This window comes from Coregonus clupeaformis, chromosome 20 (assembly GCF_020615455.1).
Source record: "Coregonus clupeaformis isolate EN_2021a chromosome 20, ASM2061545v1, whole genome shotgun sequence".
Classification (NCBI taxonomy): Eukaryota; Metazoa; Chordata; class Actinopteri; order Salmoniformes; family Salmonidae; genus Coregonus; species Coregonus clupeaformis.
In genome coordinates, this window is record NC_059211.1 from 48,973,588 (window position 1) to 48,994,752 (window position 21,165).

The 21,165-nt window shown below is 41.7% G+C and overlaps 2 protein-coding genes across 3 annotated transcripts; one reads left to right on the plus strand and one right to left on the minus strand.

Moving 5' to 3' along the window:
- Window positions 1-1,505: 1,505 nt before the first annotated feature.
- Window positions 1,506-8,272, plus strand: LOC121533586 (E3 ubiquitin-protein ligase MARCHF2). Of its 2 annotated transcripts, none has more exons than XM_041839662.2 (5): window positions 1,506-1,661; window positions 2,883-3,142; window positions 3,437-3,641; window positions 4,300-4,509; window positions 4,927-8,272. In XM_041839662.2, exons 2-5 carry the CDS (start codon window positions 2,967-2,969, stop codon window positions 5,083-5,085), a joined length of 750 nt encoding a protein of 249 aa, XP_041695596.1. In that variant the 5' UTR covers window positions 1,506-1,661; window positions 2,883-2,966; the 3' UTR covers window positions 5,086-8,272. The 2 variants fall into 2 exon arrangements, with proteins under 2 accessions (XP_041695596.1, XP_041695597.1); XM_041839663.2 differs by having other exon boundaries at window positions 3,437-3,632.
- A 1,688-nt stretch (window positions 8,273-9,960) lies between these two features.
- Window positions 9,961-13,222, minus strand: LOC121533585 (ras-related protein Rab-11B-like). Its single transcript, XM_041839661.2, has 5 exons — window positions 13,006-13,222; window positions 11,305-11,500; window positions 10,937-11,130; window positions 10,747-10,827; window positions 9,961-10,634 (listed from the first exon to the last, which is right to left on the minus strand). The coding sequence occupies exons 1-5, from the start codon at window positions 13,043-13,045 to the stop codon at window positions 10,492-10,494; spliced, it is 654 nt and encodes a 217-aa protein (XP_041695595.1). The 5' UTR covers window positions 13,046-13,222; the 3' UTR covers window positions 9,961-10,491.
- Window positions 13,223-21,165: the final 7,943 nt, after the last annotated feature.

The window sequence follows — 21,165 nt, forward strand, 5'->3', positions numbered from 1 at the left end:
CTTGTTGACAGAATTTTCTTTGAACATCAAGAACTTTCCTCTCAAGCCTTATAATGCTGAAACATGGCCTGCTGAACTTCTAGTGGTCTAGTTATATAGTATAACTAACATTGAATGCGTGATACAGAAATACATGTTCACATAACTGCTATCAGTAGGACCAATATCATTACAACTTTACAGTGCAATGTGAGACTTATTTACAGATTTTGAAGAATTGAATGCAGAGAATGTAAGAGTGCACTGAAATGTAATGGTAGACTTATGAAATATAGACTCAGTTGAATAAGTTCAAAGACTTAACTTCAAAGTACTGTACATGCTCACCAGAAAATAGTGTGTTCATTAGATATTAAGTAAATTGCAACTTTGATAAAATGTCTGAATTTTTTCCTGATTTTTTTTCCTTTATGCCTGATTACCTTTACAGTCATTAATTTCAGTCATTCTGAATAGTTTATTTTATTTTAGGGGAAAAAAAATCCCATTAAGAAAATAAGGGTATTTCATTTATTTTATTAAGTGTGCAATCCACTATGTAAATATAAGTTGCTTAATTTGTGAATGATTAATTAAACGTGGATAAATACATTGCCAAACAAAATGTGTGCTTGCTTCTGGTGGTAATTTACATTTTACATATGGAAAAATACCTGTAACTCAATCTGTTTTATTTCACATTCAAACGGGTGAGATATTGTATTTCTATCAGGTTTCTATATTTTACATTTTTATATCCTATCAATCGGGAGCAGAATGCCAGCCAAGTTACAAAAAACAGCGTAGCCAGCCTGTTGGCAGGCAAGATAACTAGCTATGCGGATCGGGAAACGCCGTCTGTACGTGGAGGAGGAGGCTACTGTCAAAGACAGTACAGTATTAAGATCACTGACATAATGAAGTTAGGCATAAACTGCTTCTCCAATAGAAATCCCGGATTTCACTTGTAGGCGATGTCATGGCGACTTTGGCTAGCTAAACTCATGCGCAGAAACACGTCATCGGGTCTAACGGTCGTCTCGCGACGAATTGCGCATGTGCATGCCGTCAAATCAAAGGCATTCCTTCAATATACAGTTGTTTTTGATGGAAATGAAAACGTGTCAGTTTGTCACTTTCACGAGGTTGGAATGATAACATGTTCAACTACTTAAGACATTGGCTCGAATATAGGTTGTGCGTTTAGATTTCGAGAAAACTAACAACTAAGGAAGACATTTTCACTTCTCATTGATCCCAGATCGCATGGACCTATTGTTCTTGTTCGAGAGCATCAAATACATGATGCATTGTGGGTAAAATGGTGACTGACTGGCTGATCTACAAATAATAATGAGTAGTTATTTCTAATGCAAAGTGATTTGTAGATCAGTCAGTCGGCAGTCGCCTGCAATGTTGAACAAGCTCATTGACTTCTCCAAACCCAAACCCCGGCCTGAGTATGCTTGGTCTGTTTCGCAAGCGTTCCCGGAAGTCTCGCGATGTTGCGACTCTGGGTTTAGAAACTCTGTCCTACTGTTGTCTGTCAGCTAGACGAGAACTGGCATAGCTAGCTGGCTATCTGAAAGGAAATAAAACAATTCTCAACATTTATGGTTTCTATAGAGGACTATTTTAAATATTGGCAACCCCACTGTTAAAATGAAAAAAGAAGGAACGCGGTGAGTAATTTGTTCATTTTTTCTATCGTCTCGGTCGGCTAGCTAGCTACAGTTCTAGCTACAGTACTAGCTAGCGGGCGAACAAATAGCTAGCTAGCTAAAATAAAGTTAGCTGGCTCACTAGACCGTTTTCCTAGCAGAAGGCATTAGCTTAATAAATGAACGATACTGCTGTGAACACAATTAAACCATAATCAGTTGTCATTGTCATGTAGCAATCAGTATGGTTTCTAGTCTTTCCTGAACTAGCTACGGTAGCTAGAACTAAACACAGTTGGCTGGCCAGCTGACCAAATTATCCAGCTGTGTCCTTCTTCGGTCGGGGTTTTGTGTCTGTATTTGAGTTTGTGTGTGTGTTCTCGTCGTCGGGATTCGACACTACAAGCATGATGTAGCTAGCTAGCGTTCTAACTATGTTTGTTTGTAGTAACCACTGATTAATCACCATCAAATCAATATGTTTTTTTTCCTGATATCTAACGTTACAACACATAATGATTGGTAGACTTGATGATACTCTGTTAGTGTCTACAGTTTATCCTCATTTTGGAGAGACCAGGGAATGTCTAGCCACCCCTGATATCTTGATATGCTGCTATGTGGAAAGATAATGGTGTCTGTATTGTATTTTGAGGGTCAAATAAGAATGAAATGGTCTTCAAGCTGTGGCTTTGATCAAAGATGTGATATCAAAAGTATACATTTAAATGGTTATTTTTCAAAAGCTTTCATTTGGTCATGTCAGTACATTTCCTAGAAGCTATAAGACCCTGACATCCCATACAGACAGACATATGAACTCTGTCTGAGTAGCCAATTATCTGGGTGAGGATATCTAGGAGACAGCTGTTTATCACTCCCTTGTGCCCTGCTGCTCATACAGAGGTTGAACTTTAGAAGTAGCTGTGTTGTGTTTTGGCAAATTGTCTCAACTGCACTCTGGATTTTGGGGCAAATAGGCCTACAGTTCAGACAAGAAGATCATTATTTTCTTTCCTAATATTTAATACAATACACATTTTCAATGTTGTGAAAACATTTTAAGAGCCTATTTCATGTTGTCATAATTTAGGCCTCATACAGCTCAGTTCTAATGTTGGTCAAAGAAAATGATAGAATATTTTAAACCTCACTATTTGTCTCATAATAAGCTCTGTGAAGTAACTAGTAGTGTATTGTACAAAGTGAATGAGGTCCTAACTCCATCTCATCTCTCTCCAGCTGTTGGGCCTAACTGCTCTGAGCTGAGTCTGTTCCCCATCATTCCCTTGACCCCTGACCCTTGACCCCCTGGACGGCATAACCATGACGACGGGGGAGTGTTGCCACCTCCCGGGCTCTCTGTGTGACTGCACTGGCAATGCTGCCCTGTCCAAAAGCGTGGAGGAGTCGGATAACTGCAGAGCGCAGTATGTCACCCAGGTCACAGCCAAAGATGGACGGCTGCTCTCCACCGTCATCAAACCCGTGAGCACACTGAGGTACTGTGGCTGAAAACTCACTTTCAGAGCTAAGCATTTATGAGATGTTTAGGGCTTTCCAACAGGCTGTTATAGTAGTAATCCTAGTCGTATCTGGAACTCGTGAGAGCGTTTGCGAGTATGTGTCCGGAAAGTTAATGTCTCACTCTCACAGTTAGCCTCAGAATTTACGAGAATTAGCTTAGCTGTTTAGACTGAAATGTTAGGTTAGCCCAAGTGATATCCGGCAAGCTGTAGTAAGTAAACCCAGTCTAAGGACCCTGTTCAGGACCTTTCTCTTTCTGTTTCCTCCAGCGATGGGCCAATCTGCCGGATCTGCCACGAGGGGGCCAACGGCGAGGGGCTCCTGTCCCCCTGCGACTGCACAGGGACTCTGGGCACGGTGCACAAGAGCTGCCTGGAGAAGTGGCTCTCCTCCTCCAACACCAGCTACTGTGAGCTATGCCACACAGAGTTCACCATTGAGCGCAAGCCCAGGTCCCTCACAGAGGTAACAAAGGTCAATGCCTTTAGCTTGTCTGCACTCCTATGCCTGCCTCTGTGTGTGTGTGTGTGTGTGTGTGTGTGCGCGGTTATGTGCATGTGTGTGACTGCTGCTGCTTGCTTTTGCCTTTGTCGGCATTCCTCTGCCTGCAGTGTGTGCGTGCATGTGTGTGTGGTTCTGCTTATGCTGTATCAAAACACATGACCATGATTCACTCTTCTTCTTCTCTTTCTGCTTGCATAGATTACTCAATGCAAACATTGTCTTGAAGCTGCAATACTTCTGTGTTGATATAGAATTTCTGGCCTTGCTCATGGGTCAACAACATGAAGCTATGTTGACTTAGTTGTGTATTACTCATGCGTATTAAATCCTGGATATGTTAACAGAAATGTAGTTAGGGAGGGATTAGGGATTTTTTTGTTATTTATTGGAATGTACCATCATGTGTTCATGTAATGAATGATGTATGAACCCAGGAAGTTTATCCCTTCATCTACTAATGCGTATCTCAATAAACCAAACCAAACCCTGAAGAAGAAGAAAAGCAGCACGAGTCCTCCAGTGACCCCTGTTTGGCCTATAGTGCATGCTCAGTGCTCATATAGACTCAGAGGCTCAGTACATTTTCTTTCTTTCTCTTTCTTCTCTCCCCTCTCTTCTGTCTCCACAGTGGATGCGGGACCCGGGCCCTCGGAACGAGAAGCGCACGTTGTTCTGTGACATGCTGTGCTTCCTGTTCATCACGCCCCTGGCAGCCATCTCTGGCTGGCTGTGTCTGAGGGGAGCCCAGGACCACCTGCACTTCAACAGCAGACTGGAGGCCGTGGGCCTCATCGCCCTCACCATCGCCCTCTTCACCATTTACGTCCTCTGGACTCTGGTAAGTAGCCACAGATCTAGGACCGGCTAGAACTGACCTTAGATCAGCGTCTCAGCAACTTCATCCTATTTCATGCTATAACATGGTTGGGGAACTAGTAGCCTGTCTTTGACAAATCACACTTTAAATACTTAGTGAGACAACAAGACAGTCCAAGACAGTCCCACTTAAATTTGATGTGTAATGATTTGTTTTTATGAGTCTTTCGTCATGCCTGTTGGTTCTAAAAAGACTTTGCTTTAAAAGACAGTAATGGACTTTGATCGTGTCTATTTTGTATTAACCAGTTGTAATGTGTTTCAACTCATGAATGTGCTTGGGCAGCAGTTTTCAAACCTTACGTGTGCCAGTTTGTTTGTTTTTAGCTTTGGATGAACATCAATATTCTCTCCTCCCCAACCCCCTTCTCTCTTGCAGGTATCCTTCCGCTACCACTGTCAGCTCTACTCTGAATGGAGACGAACCAATCAGAAAGTACGCCTGCTCCTTCCAGACGCGAAGGGTGGGCATTCTAGCCAGCATTCCTTGCTCTCCACGAAGCTGCTGAAAAAGACAGCTGATGAGACCATAGTATGAGGTTAAAGGTGGGAAGATTGAAGTTGGTGTTCTTCTTCGTGTGCTGGAGGTTTGCGGCAAAAAAACAAGTCTCCAACCAGAGCCCAAGTACTTGTGGATGAATATTATTTTCTTTTTCTGTTTAAATCCTTTTCACCTACGTGTATCATCATCATCAGCACTTCATTTTCCACCTCTCTTTTTTATTAAGTCGTGTTAGCCTCTAATGGTGTTATATTGATCTGGTAAAGAAACCAGTATGTTAGAGGTCATTGAGTACCGTGCGGTATGGTGCTTGTGAAGGTTTGGAAAAGGGCAGTTGATTGGATGGTACTCCACTGGGCCCTGCAAAGAGACGACAAAGGATTGGACAGATCCTCAGTGGAGATGGCTGCTGAAGCTTTAAAAACAAACCCTAGCGTTTAAGTGAACATTTACTCTTTTTTATTTTCAGTTCTCCACAACCGACTATAAAAGTGTAGCATGGATCGTTGATGCTGATCTAAGGCGATTCATCCAGCGGTTGATTCCCTAATCACTGAGCGCAGAAGTGAGAAGCTTTGACTCCTGTTCACCAGCCACAGGCTATTCCACTAGGGGATTATAGATGCTCATGATATTTTATACGCAATTCAGTTGACTCCCTTCAATTTAACTCCATCTGTTTTCACCTTGGTCTGAGCAGGAATGTTGTTCGTGAAGATCGAGATTGTGCAATAAAACACAGTGGATGCGGGTGCTCTCACAGTATGTGACGAGACTGCTCCCAACACGCACAGTTATGCATGCGATGCACTGTTTCTTTTTTCTTTTTGGGGGGAAAAATATTGTTTCGTTTATTACTTTGGGGGATTGTAAGAGAGGTTGGTTGAGCTTCCATTGATCTAGTGTTGCTAGTTTGTATGTTGATCAGGGTTTCCTCCCTAGGAGTATAGAGAGGTCTCCTACTATCAGCACTTAATGAAAACTGTCCAAATAGAGTGAGCTGACCTATGTAGGTCTAGATGCCACTGATGAAAAAAAACTTTATGGAAAAGTATATTCCACAAACATGAAGTTCAAACTTTTTGTGGTTGATGGAAAGTAAGGCTGACTTTTCCAGTATCGGAAGGTCAAGTACAGACTTACAGGAAATCAATAGTACATTACTCTACTATGACGAGAGTCCAATGAAAAGCTTTTAGTTAGTGTGTTTTTTGTATTGGTGTGTTTCTTTTTGTGTAGTCACGTAACAATAGCTAGTAGTCACATGCAGCAAGAGCATAGATTGGTTGGTTGATGTTACTGCAGGTTTTGTAGCAGTTGTATTCCCTCTGATATGCAGTCGACCAGACTCTGACGTCTACACTCAGACGTATCTATAGACTTAGACTGTACCTTGACAGTAGAAGCCAGTGTCTGGTTCTAGACCGTTATGGGTTTTGTTGTTATCCATCTACCACAGCTTTAAAACATATGAGGTGACCTCTGGATGAGAGAGCGATGCAAAAACAACATAGCTCTTTGTGTGGGTTTTGTGCATTTGTTTTCTTCCATGTACACTGTATGGTCCTTTCAGATGTCCCACTGTCTTAGCAAAGCTTCATTTCTACATATTTGTATATGTATTGTTAATCATAGTGTCCTTGGTTGAACGTAAAAGTATTGACCCTGAATCTTAAAAGCTATTAACAGGCCTAAAGAGAAGAGGATTAATGCAAATATCCTCCTCAGTAGGGAAAACTCACGTTATGGTGCACAGAAGCCAAAAACCTAGGCCTAGATTTGTTGCTCATTTGTGTCTATGATAGTAGAATTTGTTTTAATCCCTTCATAGCAATCATGCTCCTGTGTATTGTTCATCTGTAGGTGCAGGTTAAACTCTTCCGGTACCTGAGGGTTGATAACCTGAAGGGCTTTGCAGTGGAACAGCTATGCACTATAAAGGTTTATTTATGCAGCTGTGAGAACCCTGGTTGTGGGAGTGGCATTCTGAAATCAGCTTAAACTTGAAGAAAATGGTGATCTCCAGTAAACAAAATAGGAAGTCATCCTCAGCATAGATGGACAATAGTCAGCCCAGTTCAGTGTAGTGTCCTGTTGGGAGACCCATTCTGAAAATGGATAGACATTTTTTTTATTTGTAAAGTGGCGATTGTCACTCTAAAGGAATCCTCGCCTGGAAAGAATTGTTGATGTTGTTAAAGGGTAGATAATGTTGTGTAATAGTAATACTAGAGCTTAGTATGAGGTTATTTTCCTGTATGTGTGGAGTGGAACAGTGTTGAGGATCTTTCAGCATGGAAAGAGTTCTTATCTGCGTTGTCAGCGATGGGCCACTGCCCGTGTCACATGCGGTCTCTGATTGGTGAGTTCACCTCCAGCTGACGTGTTGGGAGCTATGGAGACTTTGCAATGTAGGGTGTAGTTACAGCACGTGTGCAATTTGATAACTTTACAATGCAATTCTTACCTATAACCTTAACAATACGTAATGAAATCAGAAAGATAATGTAGAAGGAAGTGCATATGAAGGATCATAGCAGTTCGCTCACTTGTGCGGGCTGAGAGGGCTACGATAGGATGTTTGATTTTGCTATGCGAGTCTGTGAGTTGCCTACAATATGCATCACTGCTCCCAGTGAAGGCAGCTCAGAGACTTGCCTTATTATACTCCAGTGTTATAACCGCTAACTCAAACAGTTCCTTCTCTCCAAAGAAGCATTGTTTCTTGTGTTTTATACCGGTATATCAAATGGCACTTTCACAAAACTATAATGGAAATGAATTCAGTGTGGTTGTTTATATGATCTCCTAATACAGACTTTGAAAGGGATTTAAAAGTGTTACTGATATTTTCCCAGTTTCTGGTGTTCGGATATTGCTCCTCTGATTTTGTTTTTGATTTGAAGATGAAACAAAGGGTCCAGGGCATTGTCATGCTCATGTGTAAAAGGAACAACAGACTTGTTTTTGTTTGTTAATGTTTGAATCTCATATTAATTTTACCACCGTTTTTAATATATTCATGTGTATCATTTGTAATTTGTTTCAATTATTGATTAGGCACAGGATTTTTATCAATCTTAAACATGTTTTGAAATACTATAGTGTTTATGTTGTGCAGTGTGAAAAGAAAGATGTCTTCACCAAAATATGTTGGTGCTTGCAATCAGCCAAGAAAAGTGTGCAAAGCAAATAAAAAATGAAGCTACAGAATGGATAAACATCAATGACTCCTTTTGTCTTCTTAATGATGCGGACACTTGCATATACTACACAGGCCTCTTATTTGATGTTATTTCAGACTTTATGGTTATCTGCATCAGTTAACACATTCAGTCCAAAATAAAATTGTTTACAAAATGTTGGTTGAACTGTCATCTTTCTGGATCACATGAACTTTTCTAAAGGTCACATTATTTGGTTTTAGTCCAGAGGTTTCTCCAGGGGTTTTGCACTTTTTGTTTGGTATCCGTGCTCTGGTTTCCAGTCACTCACAGTTCAACAAGAGGGTCAACATATCAACAAAATGTCCCATGTCACGTCTTAAAATATCATGTTCACTTACTGGTCACATTCTCAACTTATACTGAACAAATATATAAATGCAACATGTAAAGTGTTGGTCCCATGTTTCATGAACTGAAATAAAAGATCCCTGACATTATCCATACGCACAAAAGTTTATTTCTCTCAAATGTACACATTTGTTTACATCCCTGTTAGTGAGCATTTCTCCTTTGCCAAGATAATCAATCCATCTGACAGGTGTGGCATAGCAAGAAGCTGATTAAACAGCATGATCATTACACAGGTGCACCTTGTGCTGGGGACAATAAAAGGCCACTCTAAAATGTGCAGTTCTGTCACACAACACAATGCCACAGATGTCTCCTGTTTTGAGGGAGCGTGCAATTGGCATGCTGACTGCAGGAATGTCCACCAGAGCTGTTGCCAGAGAATCTAATGTTAATTTCTCTACCATAAGCCGCCTCCAATGTCGTTTTAGAGAATTTTGCAGTACGTCCAACCGGCCTCACAACCGCAGACCACGTGTAACCACGCCAGCCCAGGACCTCCACATTCGGCTTCTTCACCTGCGGGATCATCTGAGACCAGCCACCCGGACAGCTGATGAAACTGAGGAGTATTTCTGTCTGTAATTGGCTTGGCTTGGCTCCCCAGTGGGTGGGCCTATGCCCTCACGGCCAACCCATGGCTGCGCTTCTGCCCAGTCATGTGAAATCCATAGATTAGGGCCTAATGAATTTATTTCAATTGACTGATTTCCTTATATGAACTGTAACTCAGTAAAATCGTAGAAATTGTTGCATGTTGCATTTATATTTTTGTTCAGTATATAAAACTCATCTCCATTTAAGATAAGGCTCGTTTAAAAAAAAAAAAAATCCATCCTCCAAAAATAGGCCACCAAAGATGAGCGGGTCATGTCATTCGATAATTCAATTCTGTTTTCCACCACTGGCTTACTCAAAGGTCAACAACTGATGGGAAATTCTGAATTGAATCCCTGTGAACAGTTAGTTCCTGGACCTAAAGAATGTCCCAATCCCACCCAATGCCTGGTAAATAGGCCTATAAGAGGCTTAGAATAAATACGGGTCTAATATTTTTCATATGCTGCTGTAGCACCATGTTTGACACCACTCGGCTAGCTCTAATGGGGTGTGGCACTGTCAGAGGAACAGGACTGGGCCTGGAGGAAACGTAAACAACCTCCTGTAGACCCCTGCCTCTACAACAGCAAGCCTCCATAAAGACAGACAGACACACAGGACAAGATAGCTCACATATTCTACCCACATACATCTAAAGTTGAGCATTTTGAATTCCAATACTGTACAGCGCACTGATAAGGGTTGATATGTTAAAGATAAATGAATGACTTACGTATTACTTTGTCAATTAGTTTATTGTAAAGTCTTACAGTGCTTATTGAAAATAAAACAATGAAAAGGTGAGCCAAATACATTTGAACAGGTCATTTCTGGCATGATAACTAACGAAATGCATATACCAATGTATTAATACTGCCTTATTCAAGAGAAACTGTGAGTGGCTATATACACAGCACCGTCTAGTGGTCATTGTTCAAATCTCAGAGTCCAACATAATACAGCACTTCAAGTACAGCTCATCTCATTTCACAGACAACTGCCCTGTTGCTACACTGCAGGAACCTCAACGTTGAATCCATGAATGACTGACAAAGTGACAGAAAGGCTTTTTTATGTTTCACTTCATGGCAGAAGAGCACGTGAGTTCACAAGTAATAAAAAGTAAGTTTTGTATACAGGGAGGGAGGGGAGAGCAGGGCGTCGCCATATATGGTAACAAAGACAGAATGGGCCGTACAGGATAAGACAGTGTGACGGTGGAAGTGGAGGGGGGGTTGGGGAAAGGGGGTCAGAGGAGTGGTGAGGGTCACAGGCTTTGGCAGCACTGCAGTTTGTTTTTCTGCCCATCGGTGGTGGGGGGGACACTGATGTCAACTACATTGTTGCCTGGAGACTCGTCATGTGCTGATCTGTCAGCTATCTGCTTCTGTGATACGATTCGGTGGATTTCTGGAGGAAAAGGACGAGACAGTAACTGAAAATTAAATGTGCCAATAATACATACCTTATAGACTAGTTAGTTTCCAGTAATGTGAGGTGTGTCGTGGCTCCCTCTTCTTACCTGTGAGGATGTTCTTGAACGCCTCTTCTACATTAGTGGAGTCCAAAGCCGATGTCTCAATAAATGATAGCGTATTCTTTTCTGAGGGAGAAAAAGAGAAAAGATTGAGTTGAGACAAACAGGGATGTCTTCTTAACCATCTTTGTCCCCGGAGTGAGCTGTCATCTACTCCTGTGTTTTTGTTGTTTACCTGCGAAGGCGCGAGCCTCGTCTGTGGGCACTGCCCTGAGGTGGCGCAGGTCACTCTTGTTGCCCACCAGCATGATGACGATGTTGTTATCAGCATGATCCCTCAGCTCCTTCAGCCAGCGCTCCACGTTTTCATAGGTCAGATGCTTGGCAATGTCGTACACTAGGAGAGCCCCCACCGCTCCCCGGTAGTACCTGATTGGGACAGAGCAGGGAGGATAGGAGGTCAAAGGTTGTGAGACTAAGATAGAGAAAGATTTCACAGAATGGTTTCAGTACTATAAAAATATGCTAGTTCCATAAAGGGCAGGTTACAGGAAGATGAGTATCCTTAACATTATTGAGCAGTGAGCACCCTCCTCCACTCACGCTGAAGTGATGGCTCTGTAGCGCTCCTGTCCAGCTGTATCCCAGATCTGGGCCTTTATCGTCTTGCCGTCCACCTGGATGCTGCGGGTGGCGAATTCCACACCGATGGTGCTTTTGCTCTCCAGGTTGAACTCATTCCGTGTGAAACGGGACAGCAGGTTACTCTTCCCTACACCAGAGTCTCCGATCAGCACCACTGGCAACAAAACACACAGACAACATTAGCACTGCAATGACAGGCTGCTGCTGTATGTTCAGTTCAGTACAGTGGAAAATGTTAGACCACATAACAGATCATATACAATAAACCAATTACAGGTAGATCAAGTGGATTGCTTATGAAAATGTTCATAATCTAATGGATCTGTGCATGTCTGACTTTGAAGGTCCTCTGTAGCTCAATTGGTAGAGCATTGTTGCTTGTAACGCCAGGGTAGTGGGTTCGATCCCCGGGACCACCCATACGTAAAAATGTATGCACACATGACTGTAAGTCGCTTTGGATAAAAGCGTCTGCTAAATGGCATATTATTTGAATGCTTTGGAAAGACAATATTTTCATTGATTGAATACTGCTGTTTGCATGGCATTGCCAAGATGACTGAAACAACAGAAAAGCATTCTTAACCGAAATAAAGTGGTTATATGAGTACAAAGTGCTGTTCTGCCTCTTCAGCGGAGGAAAATGATCTGAACTTTGTCCTTCTGAAGTCATGCTGCAGGAAGCTGAGAACCTGCTCCTAATGGGAAACCTGAGTTGACACTTTTCAGAGGGCCTCTTTTCCTTTCCTGTCTTCTCCCGTGATTCACCCTCTGAATCACTTGGAAATCCTCTGTTCTCACCCTGTCCCTTTTATCACATTTTCTATCATCATGTTTTAAGTGTCATTTGGAATGTATCATTTGGAAGATTGCTGTATACTACACTAGATTGGTAACGGGTGTGGTGTGGTGTGCTTCTGTGGGATTGATTTTGAAACATCTAACAGAAGCTCATCAGTAGGGTAATAAATGGGTATCTGTAAGATTTTGACAAATGTGCTTTTTTGTGCTATATCACTGGGGACTTCCTTCCTGCTCATTATCCCATTCTTATCTGATACAATTAAATGGGCAGTCTATTATCAGGGATGGTCATGTTAAGCTTAATCTCATACTGTCAGTCACATTATAATGTAAGCAAACTGTTTATGGGATGAATAAACAGAACACATTCGAGTATTTCTACTAGGTATATTCTTTATGGGTATTACCTATAAGTAACATATACAACAAATACAAAATTACTGAATGAATCACCCATTTCAGGTTTGACCTTTGGTACACTTGTGAAAAGAATCCTAGCTATGATTTGTATTTTTTTTAATCTGCATGTTGCTGGCCAGCACCTTTGAGGATGATGGTGTTATAAAGGAATGAGACCTGAGAAAACCTCTGTCGTTAGCCAAGTTAGAGCTGTGCATTTCTCAACACAATGCGACAAACAAATAATAATATTTAGCAAGCCACCAGATCAGATGGAGGCTTGCTAAATCTATCTGGACATTCTAAAACAATCTGTTATAATAAAATACATTGTGTGAGCTTCCTCTAACGGTACCCTCATAATTGACCAAATCAGACAAATCATATATGTTGTAGCTACCACAAGAGGCAGCTAGCTACAGCTAGGTGGGTAAAACAAGATGACAGTTAGTTTACCTTTGAACAAGAAATCGTATTCATCATCTCTGTTACCCATGTCTTTAAAATCGTCTGATTCCAATTTAATTGCGATATATTCCTGGTCTAGCGTTTCAGCTGTTGGTTGTAGTGTTTGCTCCGTCCCGTTTTTTCTGTAACCCAATGCGCGAGACAATGCCTTGGCTGTCACAGTCTCCAACCGACCGCAGGAAGAGGGGATCTTCCTGGCTCTGCAGAAGGGGAGGAGTTCACTGGCGCCAATGTAAACTGTACTACAATATTCCTGGCATGGCATTACAGTAGTAGTAGGCCTACATAGCTAGGCTATATCAGTGATGCATAATATCTACAGCTGGTGGTTAAAGAATGCAGGCTTCTTTTTTCATCTGATGACCACTCCTGTCAAATTATACTTTATCAAGGGTCTACTCAAATCCTCAAGAAGTTCTACAGCTACACCATTGAGAGCATCTTGACTGGCTGCATCACTGCTTGTTATGGCAACTGCACCGGTCTCGATCGCATGGCGCTACAGAGGGTGGTGCGGACAGCCTAGTACGTCACTGGGGCCGAGCTCCCTGCCATCCAGGACCTCTATATCAGGCGGTGTGAAAGAAAGGCCCAGAAAATTGTTAAAGATTTCAGCCACTCAAGCCATAGACTGTTCTCTCTGCTTCCGAACGGCAAGCTGTACCGGAGCATCAAGTCTGACACCAACAGGCTCCTGAACAGCTTCTATCCCCAAGCCATAAGACTGCTAAATAGCTAACAAAACGGCTACAAGGACTATCTGCATTGACCCTTGAATGCACACTCACACACTCACTCTATGCACACTCACTCACACACACTCACACTGACACACCAACACACACACACACACACACACACACACACAAACACTCTTGTATAACTAACCTTGTGGGGACACACAATTCACCCTAACCCTAACCCTAACCCAATTCAAAATCCTATTTTCCCTAACCCCTAACCCTAAACCTAACCCTAACCCAAAACTTAACCCTAGCTCCTAACCCTAACACTAAACTTAATTCTAACCCTAACACTAATTCTAATCTTAACCCTAACCCCACTAGAAATAGCATTTGACCTTGTGGGGACTGACAAAAAGTACCCGTGGTCAAATGTTTGTTTGTTTACTATTCTTCCCTAAAGTATTGGTAAACCTGTCCACTTCATAACACGCACACACATTCATACTGACTCTACACACATGCACACACACTCACATACAATCATCATATATGCTGCTGCTACTCTGTTTATCATATATCCCGATGCCTAATCACCTTACCCCTACACATATCTAACCCTGCCACTCCAGTATCCCTGCACATTGTAAATATGGTAATGAAACTAACCCTGGAACTGACCCTGTATATAGATTACTTACTTTCTCGTGTTCTTTGTATTTCTATTTCTTGTGTGTTTATGTTCTACTTGACTTATTTTATAGTACTACTGATCAAAGGTGTAAAGTACTTAAGTCAAAATACTTTAAAGTACTACTTAAGTAGTTTTTTGGAGTATCTGTACTTTGCTTTACTATTTATATTTTTGACTACTTTTATTTTTACTTCACTACATTCCTAAAGAAAATAATGTACTTTTTACGCCATACATTTTCCCTGACACCCAAAAGTACATTTTGAATACTTAGCAGGACAGGAAAATGGTCAAATTCACGCACTTATCAAGAGACCATCCCTGGTCATCCCTACTGCCTCTGATCTGGCAGACTCACGAAACACAAATGCTTCATTTGTAAATTATATCTGAGTGTTAGAGTGTGCCCCTGGCTATCCGTAAATTTAAAAAAAATTAAAAAAATAATGCCGTCTGGTTTGCTTAATATAAGGGATTTGAAAATATTTATATTTTTACTTTTGATACTTAAGTATATTTTAGCAATTACATTCACTTTTGATACTTAAGTATATTTAAAACCAAATACTTTTAGACTTTTCCTCAAGTAGTATTTTACTGGGTGACTTTTACTTTTACTTGAGTCATTTTCTATTTAGGTATCTTTACTTTTAATCAAGTATGACAATTGGGTACTTTTTCCACCACTGCTACTGATATTGATTACTGCATTGTTGGGAAAGAGCAAGAAAGGCATTTCACTGTACTTGTGCACGTGACAAAAAAAATAATAATATGATGATTCTATTTAGGTGGTGGGCCAAAGCCGAAAAAAGTGAAGTTGATCGATACCTGTCGAGGGACGATATCACAGTAAAACATTCTTATGATGACTATAACATTTGTTGGCAACTTAAATTCTTCACATTTTCTCATAAAAAGTATATTTCAACACTCTGACCATGATCAATTGCATCAAATCCATGATGCATTGTGTGTAAATGGTGACTGACTGACTGATCTACAAATAATAATGAGCAGTTATTTATGATGCAAGGTGATTTGTAGATCAAACAGTCGGCAGTCACCTGCGCTGTCGGCTGCAATGTTGAACAAGCACTCTGTCTGCTCAGGCAAATTTGCCGACCTGCTAAACTTGGAACCAATCAGAACTCCCGTACATACCCCTCGTTATGAAGGCAGCCAATGGCCTGCTTCTATCTAAGACGGGGGTCTCCAACCTTTTCTAGCATGAGTGCTACTTTTAAAAAATGTAACATGTCGCAAGCAACAACAAAAAATTATAGCTTTCAAATTGGCACATTCCAGTGGCGTGTATTCATGGATGCCAAGAGACGCCAGGCTTCCCCAAATATTTGACCAATAAAACAATTAAAATGATAAAATAATGTATCTTTCATCTCTCTGTGTTTTCATAATTTTCTGCCAATTCGCAAGTGGCTGAATCACACCGGAAAAATCCTACGAGTGAGGGAAACAGCGACCTTCTGTCTCAGTATGTGTAGCCCATGTATATGATGCTGTCTGGAACAAAAGAGTATGACATGTTGCCGGAGTAGCATTTGATTGATTGATGCTAGCAAGCATTTGGCCTCCCTTGATAAAAAAATTATAAAATAATTAGCCAGTCAGCATTGAGCTGAGCTCAACTGTGGTTTGTCCTGGCCCAGCAAAACCCCCCCAAGGGAGGCCAGTTTGGATTTGGCTTCACACCAATCAAATCACATCCTAAGCTAAATGTCATCGTGGTCAGACAAACTTGTCTGTTTCTGATCTGCTTGTGTTGATGTCCTGCAGTAGCTAGCTTACTAAATCGTCCCTTTCCTAAGCCATGGATGGAGATGTGGATTTGTGGTTTTGACTGAATTCTCTGTACAGGCCAATGATTATGACAGCGATTCTGATCTAACCATAAATTCCTATATTGTGCCACTGGCCTGAGACGATTGAAGTTCAATATGTAGCCTAGATATAGCCTAGTAGGCTCACGTTAACTAGCTAGCTAACTTAGCTGATTCGTTTTTGCCCATGCGAGGAAGTTAGGCTAGCAAGCATTTTAGCTAGGTAGCCTATGAAAACTAAAACAAAAAACATACTGTATGACAGAGCCATAGACCGTTTTGCCAACATGAAAGAGAGGAGGATGGCATTGGCGTTCAACTAGTCTACAAGTAGGTTGAGTCACCGTATTTGTTTTTACTTGCGCGTGCACGCACGCAAGCACGCACGGACACATACACACACACAGACAGAAATCAGTACCATGGTCAGCCACTTGAGATTTAGCAACATTGATTGGACTAAATTGTTTTTGGTATCTTTAAGTTTGTTTTCAGTGTATTAAACTAAGCATACAGTGCATTCGGAAAGTGTTCAGACCCCTTGACTTCTTCCACATTAAGTTACAGCCTTATTCTAAAACTGATTAAATGTTGTTGTTTTTTAATTAATCTACACACAATACCCCATAATGACAAAGCAAAAACTGTTTTTTTGCAAATGTATTACAAATAAAAACAGAAATATCACATTTACATAAGTATTCAGAACCTTTACTCAGTACTTTGTTGAAGCACCTTTGGCAGCGATTACAGCCTTGAGTCTTCTTGGGTATGACGCTACAAGCTTGGCACACCTGTATTTGGAGAGTTTCTCCCATTCTTCTATGCAGATCCTCTCAAGCTCTGTCAGGCCGAATGGGGTGCGTCGATGCGCAGCTATTTTCAGGTCTCTCCAGAGATGTTGGATCGGGTTCAAGTTCGGGCTCTGGCTGGGCCACTCAAGGACATTCAGAGACTTGTCCCGAAGCCACTCCTGCATTGTCTTGGGTGTGTGCTTAGGTTTGTTGTCCTGTTGGAAGGTGAACCTTCGCCCCAGTCTCAGGTCCTGAGCGCTCCGAAGCAGGTTTTCATCAAGGATCTCTCTGTACTTTGCTCCGTTCATCTTTCCCTCGATCCTAGTGTTCTAGTCCCTGCCGCTGAAAAACATCCCCACAGCATGATGCTGCCACCACCATGCTTCACCGTAGGGATGGTGCCTGGTTTCCTCCAGACGTGATGCTTGGCATTCAGGCCAAAGAGTTCCATTTTGGTTTCATCAGACCAGAGAATCTTGTTTCTCATGGTCTGAGAGTCCTTTAGGTGCCTTTTGGCAAACTCCAAGCGGGCTGTTATGCGCCTTTTACTGAGAAGTTGCTTCTGTCTGGCCACTCTACCATAAAGGCCTGATTGGTGGAGTGCTGCAGAGATGGTTGTCCTTCTGGAAGGTTGTCTCATCGCCACAGAGGAACTCTGAAGCTCTGTCAGAGTGACCATTGGGTTCTTGGTCACCTCCCTGATGAATGCCCTTCTCCCCCGATTGCTCAGTTTGGCCCGGGCGGCCAGCTCTAGGAAGAGTCTTGGTGGTTCCAAACTTCTTCCATTTAAGAATGATGAGGCCACTGTGTTCCTGGGGACCTTCAATGCTGCAGAAATGTTTTGGTACCCTTCCCCAGATCTGTGTCTCGACACAATCCTGTCTCAGAGCTCTACGGACAACTCCTTCGACCTCATGGCTTGGTTTCTGCTCTGACATGCACTGTGGAACCTTATATTGGCAGGTGTGTGCCTTTTCAAATCATGTCCAATCAATTTAATTTACCACAGGTGGACTCCAATCAAGTTGTAGAAATATCTCAAGGATGATCAATGGAAACAGGATGCACCTGAGCTCAATTTCGAGTCTCATCGCAAAGGGTCTGAATACTTATTTAAATAAGGTTTTTCTGTTTTTTCTGTTTTATAAATTTGCAAAAATTTCTAAAAACCTGTTTTCACTTCGTCATTATGGGGTATTGTGTGTAGACTGATGAGGAAAAAAATGTATTTAATACATTTTTGAATAATGCTGTAACGTAACAAAATGTGGAAAAAGTCAAGGGGTCTGAATACTTTCCGAATGCACTGTAATTTAGCTAATGAAGTTAGATAATGTTATTGCTGGTTATGTAGATAGCTATCTTTTGATAAAGAGAGGTAGGCTCTCTAACGTTAGCCTCCTCATTACAACATAGTTAGGTCATAGCTCATACAAGTTTATTGTGTATTGTCTAGATACTGCTGGTTATGTAACGTTATCATTTGATAATGCTAGCGAGGTAGGCTAGCTAGCGCAAAGCACAGCAACACTGCCTGAATGGGGAGCTGTGCGCACTGTGATCACTGAGGTACTCTACATGACTTAAAGTATGTGGACACCTGCTCGTCGAACATCTCATTCCATAATCATGGACATTAATATGGAGTTGGACCCCCCTTATAACAGCCTCTACTCTTCTGGGAAGGCTTTCCATTAGATGTTGGAACATTGCTGCGGGGAGTTACTTCCATTCAGCCACAAGAGCATCAGTGAGGTCGGGCACTGATGTTGGGCAATTAGGCCTGGCTCGCAGTCGGCGTTCCAATTCATCCCAAAGGTGTTCGATGGGGTTGAGGTCAGTGCTCTGTTCCACACCAATCTCGACAAACTATTTCTGTATGGACCTCGCTTTGTGCACGGGAGCATTATCATGCTGAAATAGGAAAGGGCCTTCCCCAAACTGTTGCCACAAAGTTGGAAGCACAGAATCGTCTAGAATGTCATTGTATGCTGTTGTGTTACGATTTCCCTTCACTGGAACTAAGGGGCCTAGCCCGAACCATGAAAAACAGCCCCAGACCATTATTCCTCTTCCACCAAACTTTACAGTTGGCACTATGCATTGGGGCAGGTAGCATTCTCCTGGCATCCGCCAAAACCAGATTTGTCCGATGGACTGCCAGATGGTGAAGCGTGATTCATCACTCCAGAGAACTTGTTTCCACTGCTCCAGAGTCCAATGGCGGCGAGCTGACTTGTTGGAAAGGTGGCATCCTATGACGGTGCCACGTTGAAAGTCACTGAGCTTTTCAGTAAGGACATTCTACTGCCAATGGTTTCCTATGGAGATTGCATGGCTGTGTGCTCGATTTTATACACCTGTCAGCAACGGGTGTGGCTAAAATAGCCGAATCCACTAATTTGTCCACATATAAAGGGATTAATACTTATTGACTCATTTCAGCTTTACATTTTTTATTCATTTGCAAACATTTCTAAAAACAAACTTCCACTTTGACATTGTGAGGTATTGTGTGTAGATCAGTGTCGCAAAATCTCAATTTAATACATTTTAAATTCAGGCTTGTAACACAACAAAATGTGGAAAAGTCAAGGGGGGTGTGAATACTTTTTGAAGGACCTGTAGGCTTTCATTAGTTCAAGAGACAATTCTTCTTATGAATAGCTTTAGAATGCAATTTATTTGCTACATATCCTGAATGTGCAAGTGTGTGTTCTAAAGTTGAACATTTGTTCATTGATGTATGCAGAAAATAAGTAGAACTGTCTCTGTTTATGTTTGCCATGATTTAGAAACATTGTAACAATGTTCTAACTGGTAACTGATTTACATGTTTGCAATATTAGAAACATTGCAACAATGTTTCAAAATGGTACTCTTATCCTGAGTGGTCAATTGCAGCACAGATTATACATTATATTCGATCTTTATACTCTAGTGGCCGCTCTAACAATGAAAATACATTTCTTCAAAAATGGAAGGCAGTCGGGAGGAGGCAAGATCAGGTGGGACCATTCTAGCCAATGAGAGGGCAGATACGCATGTAAAAAGAGGCACAATGTTTTCCACTAGTTACCACAGCCATTTAATAGGATCTCTGTGGGCCTAGTCGTAAAGACTTGTCATAACACACCCAGTCATTATGTTTACATCGGACTGTCAAACAGTCACTTCAAAAGGTTTCCTTTACTAGGCCACCCGTGCACTTTCATCCACTGGCATCCAATTTCCAGCCTCCAAACAGTGGTGAATGGAAAGAGACATCTGCTACACAAAACACCAGAAAGTGTAATGACGTTTGGCGATTGTAAACCGACCAGAATTTATGTGTCCGCCACTCACCACCGAGAGCATTTCAACCCTAGCAACTAGCAAGCAGGCAGCTCAGTGTTGCCAACTCCTCAGTAAGGAAAGTAGCTATTGGCTGTCCTAAAAGTCGCTAAATGACGTCATCGCCTAATTTGCATAATTGCCCATGTGCATGTAATTGTGATGGATGCTGTAGGAGAGAGGAATAATGTCGTGGGAGTGACAAAAAGTGGGTAAAAAACACCCTAAATATGTTTACAACTACAAATGAACTTTCTTCTGTTTTTTTATTTCACAATTCCCACCCTCCTCCTTTATTCGGGCTTGGGACCGGCAAAAATGACCCAAAATAGACACTTTTTGTTTCGTTTTCTTAAGTTTGGTTTGGTTTGGTTTTTAACCTTATGGTCCACTTAGGAGCCTACAACAAGTCACAGTAAAATATGAACATTTTTAACCACAACATCTAAATGGACCAAAAAGAGACAATAGAAAAAACTGTCAATGGCAATGTGAGAAAATGATAGTAACTAGTCTGGCCCTAATTCAGGCTGTGCTGGCTCACAGAAAGAGTGGGTCATCGTCATTTTGGTCAAGGCTCTCTATGGCAGGTTCAGCAACTGAGGGAGCTGACTTAAATGAGTAAACAGCTGATGTGCCAAAAAGCTGCAAAACATTATCAGGCAGCTGGTGCTCATAGCAAGCCTCACCAGACAGCTTCAGTCCATATCGAATGTACAGGATGGAGTTAAGGACAAGGACATCTGATTTCTAAGTTTGCTTTTTACCACACTCATCTGGCTGAATACTCTCTCGACTTCAGC

Excerpts from the sequence above, each read along its gene's own strand:
- LOC121533585 (XM_041839661.2), bottom strand. The coding sequence starts at position 13,045 with ATGGGTAACAGAGATGATGAATACGATTTCTTGTTCAAAG. Across the intron at positions 11,501-13,005 it reads ATACGATTTCTTGTTCAAAG|TGGTGCTGATCGGAGACTCT; the intron begins GTAAACTAACTG and ends TTTTGTTGCCAG. Across the intron at positions 10,635-10,746 it reads GTTCAAGAACATCCTCACAG|AAATCCACCGAATCGTATCA; the intron begins GTAAGAAGAGGG and ends CTTTTCCTCCAG.
- LOC121533586 (XM_041839662.2), top strand. The coding sequence starts at position 2,967 with ATGACGACGGGGGAGTGTTGCCACCTCCCGGGCTCTCTGTGTGACTGC. Across the intron at positions 3,143-3,436 it reads AAACCCGTGAGCACACTGAG|CGATGGGCCAATCTGCCGGA; the intron begins GTACTGTGGCTG and ends TGTTTCCTCCAG. Across the intron at positions 4,510-4,926 it reads TTTACGTCCTCTGGACTCTG|GTATCCTTCCGCTACCACTG; the intron begins GTAAGTAGCCAC and ends TCTCTCTTGCAG.